The sequence below is a fragment of the Neophocaena asiaeorientalis genome, unplaced genomic scaffold (genome assembly GCF_003031525.2).
Source record: "Neophocaena asiaeorientalis asiaeorientalis breed wild unplaced genomic scaffold, Neophocaena_asiaeorientalis_V1.1 scaffold469, whole genome shotgun sequence".
NCBI lineage: Eukaryota > Metazoa > Chordata > Mammalia > Artiodactyla > Phocoenidae > Neophocaena > Neophocaena asiaeorientalis.
The window spans coordinates 1,917,781-1,923,214 of NW_020172691.1; the positions used below are offsets into that span (position 1 = coordinate 1,917,781).

The 5,434-nt window shown below is 61.0% G+C and overlaps 2 protein-coding genes across 3 annotated transcripts in view; both read right to left on the minus strand.

Annotated features, from left to right (window-relative positions):
• FAM174C (family with sequence similarity 174 member C) overlaps positions 1-1,276 on the minus strand; it is a 3,971-nt gene extending 2,695 nt beyond the window's left edge. The window contains exons 1-3 of the mRNA XM_024740001.1: positions 1,149-1,276; positions 880-994; positions 64-168 (exon numbers count right to left, since the gene is read on the minus strand). Of these exons, the coding sequence (XP_024595769.1) occupies positions 64-168; positions 880-994; positions 1,149-1,276 (348 nt within the window). The remainder of the gene's footprint in view (positions 1-63; positions 169-879; positions 995-1,148) is intronic.
• Positions 842-4,500, minus strand: CIRBP (cold inducible RNA binding protein). Of its 2 annotated transcripts, XR_003002546.1 has the most exons (7): positions 4,372-4,500; positions 4,181-4,287; positions 3,949-4,087; positions 3,787-3,868; positions 3,600-3,670; positions 1,149-1,281; positions 842-994 (listed from the first exon to the last, which is right to left on the minus strand). XR_003002546.1 is itself a non-coding variant. In XM_024740113.1 (6 exons), exons 1-6 carry the CDS (start codon positions 4,472-4,474, stop codon positions 3,207-3,209), a joined length of 519 nt encoding a protein of 172 aa, XP_024595881.1. In that variant the 5' UTR covers positions 4,475-4,500; the 3' UTR covers positions 2,458-3,206. The 2 variants fall into 2 exon arrangements, 1 of the variants encoding a protein (XP_024595881.1); XM_024740113.1 differs by lacking the exons at positions 842-994; positions 1,149-1,281 and adding an exon at positions 2,458-3,223.
• Positions 4,501-5,434: the final 934 nt, after the last annotated feature.

The window sequence follows — 5,434 nt, forward strand, 5'->3', positions numbered from 1 at the left end:
GAAAGGCCCGGCCCGCCACCGCCCCCGGCCGCTCACCTCGCTTCACCCGAAGCGGGGAGGTACCCCGCGCCCCGCCGGCTCCGCGAGCACCCCGACCCCGAAGGCTCGGAGCCGCAGTTCTGTGTCCCCGGCCCAGAGCGTGAGCACCGCGGCCGCCCCGCAGGGGGACTACGATGAGGGGACAGGCGCGACCGTGCCCTGCGGGCCTCCCTCCCACTTGGGCCCTGGAACTCTCGCGTCCCCGCCCCCGGTCGCCCTGGGCTTCGGTGACACCAGCACGGTGGCCCGCTGTCCCTGGCCCTCCAGGAGGGGAGACCTGTCCCGGCTGTGAGCCTGGGCATCCCGCCTTTGGCGGGGGCCAGGAGGGACCAGACACACCCCGTGGGAGAAGGGGGGGGTACCGGTGACCGGGACCTCACCCTGCTGAGACTTGAGGTAATTCGCCCAGAGTCCAAGGCAGCTAGAACCGGGGCTCAGCCCCAACGCTCTGCACCCCAAGACCAGGCCTGGAGGCAAACAGCCTGGGAAGGCAGGCCGGCTCCGGGGGCGGACAAGCTGAAGGTGCCCGGGGTTACTCTGGCAAGGCCTCTGCCTGGCTCCGGGGGACGCGCCGCCAAGGGACCACCTCCTCCACGGCTCCTTCTGCCCGAGAGAACTGCCCCGGGGTGGGGGGGCAATGAACTGCCGCCTGGCCTTCCGGGTCTGGATCCAGCTCGTGGCCAGAACGAAGGCCCCAAGAGGAGGCTATCTCTAGCGAACTCCCCACCACAGCCCCTCCGGCCAGGCCTCAGGCTGAAGCTCAGTGTCGGCCCTCCACGACGCACCCCACACCAGACTCAGATTTGTGGGTGTACACACCATCCCTTTATTCAAATGCACCTTCCACATTTGTCTTGTCACATCACGAGTGAGGACTGGCCGCCGTGCCAGCACCACACGCCCATCCTCCTGGAGCACCTTGAAGCCCCGCACCCCAACCTCGCCAGTGAAGCACCTGCTGGAAAGACGGGAGAGGTGAGAGGGGGACACGAGGGCTGCTCCAGCAGGAGATGAACACGCTGCCCCCGACAGGGGTCACACAGCCAGGACGGGGGAGAACCCACCACAAGGGCCAGGGCCACATGTCTCCCCCGCCGAGAAGCACTTACAGGTGACGGACTGCAAGGGCAGACAGCTGTGCCGCTGGCTCTTGCTCCCGGGTGAAGTTCCTCCTGGGGCAGTGACCCCAGGTCGTTGTTGCTCTCGGGTCACCCTTCCGGGTCGCACTGGCTTCCATTCAACCTGCCAAAGCAAAGGAGTGTTAATCCTGACACCCTGGCTGAGCTCACAGCCGCCCCTCCCCGACTCCCCCGAAACCATCCACAGCTCCTAGGAGGGTCTCAAGCTAGTCATCGGGGCCAACCCAAGAGGCCCCGCCACGGGCCAGCGTGCCCAGGGCGGGCCTGCGCCTTTCAGATGGGCCAGGCCACTTTGTACTCTTAAGCAGAGCCAGCTACCCACTTGGGATGGAGCTGCTTAGAAATCGGCGCGGGCTCTGAGAAAAAACTCATGGCAGCAACAGACATCAGAGAGAGCTAGTTAGGAGTGTGACTCAAAGAGGTCTGGAAAAGACAGTCAATTGATGAACAAAAAATTCCAAAAGGCGGGGCGTTTGGTGGTCTCCAATCCTGCTCAACTGCCTGGGCCGCTCGCCTGGCTGCAGGCGGGGAAGGGCAAACGGCCGGGGTCTGCCTTTAGTTCTAGCTTGATTTTTTTTTTTTTTTTTTTTAAAAAGGAAAAAGAAAAAGCAAAAAAGTCAAAGGAACATTCCCCGGGTACACGACTTTACTTTCAAATGAGCTCTCAACAAGAGGAGGGATGCGGACGAGCAAAAGGAGTTACCTCGAATTACAGGACTATCTCCACATATGAGCTAGCCCAGGGAGCAGCTTGCGTCTCAGAGGTTTCTGTTGGGCGCACAACACTTCTGTCCTCCGAGGGGCTGCAGCTTCCATAGGCTAGCAGAGAACGCTCAGAACTTGTAAAGCAACAGCAGAGCTAGCTAATGAGCCGGTCAGTCTGTGGTCACCCGGGGACCCTGCCTGTGTCTGCTCTCTGGCCTGCTTCTAGACTAAGGAGTTCAGGGTCAGCGTCGGGCGCCCGCGTGTCCACCGTCCCTGCTAGGCTGCCCGCCCCATCGAGCCTTCTGGCTGCCATGGCCAGAAGCGCTCCGGGGCTGCCCTGCGGTCCGAGAGCCCGCTCCCATCACCCACCTGCTCGCCTAACTGGGGCCGGTGGTCGTTGGCTGTCACAGGGGCCCAGCCAGCGTCACTGACCCTGCCTTTCTCCTCTAGCTGTGGCAGCCTCGGGCAGGACTGCGGACCTAGTCCTCTAGCTGCCCTCTCCGCTCAGGTCTGCCTGCCTCGAGCCCCTGCAGGGCGCGTGTGGTGCAATCAAAGGGAGATGGTCAGAGCGAGGTTCATTCAGATGGTCTTTTAATCGGCTTCGTGAAGCCAAAGAAAACTGCGTACAAGAATTCCTTCACCACTTCAGATACAACATTGACGGGATATGCGTACGTCTTCCGGCAAAAAAGGACAATATAAATACACATTTTCAAGAACCTCTCGGGGATGTCTGCAAGTCTACTGTGGGTCCCACACGACAGGTGGGCGCCCGGGCCGGGCCAGGGCAGCCCGGGTGCTCTGCTGCCACCCGCACGGTTCTACCACGCTACACTCAGAAACGTGACACCGAGTTGGAAAAATGCTACAACTTGCTCAGCTTCCGACAAAGAGCAGATTCAGAGTCTGTTCAATCTCAAAGAGAAGTGACTCGGGGCACCCAAATTCATGGGGCCAACCCCACTGAAAAGAAAAAGAAAAAAACAACACAACCGAAAACAAAAAAACAAAACTCTCACAACCCCTGGTGATTTTCTAAAAAAAGAACTCTTGGCTCACGGTAAAAAGGTAAAACTGGAAGTGCTCTTCAAAACGTTTTTAAGACTCTTAAAAACAGACAGCGCTTCCTTAAAAAGCAAAGTGTAGTAACGAGGCCATCTGGGGGCCAGAAGCAGTCAGGCTGTGTTTGACAAGATCAGAACCAGTAAGACTACAAAAGTGGGTACAAGGACGTGTGATCACTACACATTAACGATTCAGCGGAGCTCCCAAAATCTTTAAATATACGGCCATTGGAAGGACGATCTCGAGCAGGAAGGATTTTTACTCGTTGTGTGTAGCTGAGAACAAGAAGCAGGCACAGTGTAAAGGCGCTGAAGCACGCGACGAGAGGCAGCATTCCACTCCCGGCCCAAACCTGGGGGCTCAGCCCTGGGGGCTCGGGAGCGACCAACCCCCCCCATGGCCGAGGGTGGCGGGCACGGCCCACATGCACGGATGCGGCCTGCTCTGCTCGGTGGGCCCTCGCTCTCCCTTTCCTCCTTGGTCAGCCTGGTTTTGCCTTTACGTTCTGTGGCAGAAGTGGCTGCTGGCACCGAGACCCAAGAGGACAGTCTCGTCCCTTACGGGGCAAACATAGTGACCGGGTCTGAGCACTGCCCAGAGGGCACTGAGGCTCACTGAGCTCCCACCACAGGCCCTTGGAGCGCCGCTTACCGTAACTGTCGTAGCTATCTCTGTAGGACCCGCCCGAGCTCCGGTCACCGCAGCTGCCACTCTGACTCCGGCTGCAGGAAGGACACAGGTGAGCGCCGGGGGCCACCTCGGGGGACTCTCACCAGTCCCCGTGCCAGCGTCCCCACAGAGCCCCCCAGGCCCCCCTGCGCAGGACCACCGCCCGTACCTGCTGTAGTAGTCTCTGGAGCCTCCATAGCCCCCACTCCTGGACTCGAACCGGCTCCCCCCGTAGCCGCGGTCCCCTCCTCCTACAGACGGGACGGGAAGGAGAAGTGAGTGTCAGCTTCTGCAGCAGTGCCCCCACCTTGTCCCTGCAAGTGGCACTCACCTCTGGAGAACCCACGGCCCCGACCTCGGCCCCCGCGGAAGAAGCCCCGGCCCCCGACAGAGCCACCTCGGTACCCGCGGGATCGGTTATCAGACGATTTGCCAGCCTGGTCGACCCGGATCTGCCGCCCATCCACAGACTGGAGACCAGAAATGGACACAGTTAGCCTCTGCACCTCCCGCCCTCGGTCTGCAGCCCAGACCCACTGAACCCCAGAGCAGCCGGCCCTCACCTTCCCGTTCATGGCCATCATGGCGTCCTTGGCATCGTCGATGTTCTCAAAGGTGACAAACCCAAAGCCCCTCGATCGCTGGGTCTCCCTGTCCTTCACGACCACCACTGTGCAGGGGAGAGGCCCGCGGTCAGCACCCAGCCCTCCCCGTGAGCAACCCCACTCAGCCACCAGTCTGGCACCAGCCTCACCTTCTGAGATCTGTCCATATTTTGAGAAGACCTGCTCCAGTGACTGCTCGTTGGTGTCAAAACTCAGCCCTCCGACGAAAAGCTTGCCTTCATCTGATGCCATGGCGGCCTGTGACAAACATCATCAAAAGCCTCAGAGGTCCTGCAGGGGCTTTGAGACTCAACGCCCCCCCCACACTTTACTTTATACAAATAACGTATGTTTCGGGGGGAAACGCTGGGAAACTATTTTTCTGCCCTTTAACCATCCCAAGCCCACACCCAGGACTTAATTCAAACAAACCCTTAATTCCTTTATCACTTTGGGTCCCTGGCCGCTTTTCTGTGTTTGGGCCAACTCCGCTCCCCAGACTGGGGGGGGGGGGGGGTCCCTGAAAGCTGGGGCCACACTGCGGTTCTGCAATACTCAGTGTTGCCTGGCTGTGGAGCCCCAAAACTCCAGGCAGGGGACGCCCTCACGGGACGTTTAGGGCTACACCCTGAAAGCAGGCATCGGCCACCATCGTCACTGGCTGAGTGCACCTTGGTTTCTGCCCGTTGCAAACAGCGAGGGGCTAACTCCTAACCCGACCGTCGCGGGGCGGGCGGAGTGGCAACGTGCTTGGTCCACTGCAGGGCGCTGTGCAGGCGGGGCGGGAACTCTGCGCCGGGATATCAAAGCAGGGCGGTGCTTATACCGACCCTTTACAGGCTGGTAGCCTACGCTGAATGGCTCCGAAATACAGGCCAGAAGGCGCCCGGCAGCACGTAACTGGGACCCAAACTTGGGGCGTTCGGGGTGGCACCGGGGTTGTGTCGCCCTCGCACTACTCCAACGGGAAATCGGGGAGGAGCCCCAGCCTGGCCCCACCCACGCGCGCATGCGCCCCACGCCACTCCATCCGGGTACTCGGCGCTCCCGCCATTTCGCAGGGCGCAGCTTCGTGCTCGCGGCCGCCATTTTGCGGCGGTGTCCCGCTCGCGAATACCCTGGCCCACGGGGGATGCCCTCCGACCGCGGTTCGGCCCGGTCTCCGCTGCCCCTCGCCGCCGGCGGGGCGGACTACACCCCGGGCCCGCCCCG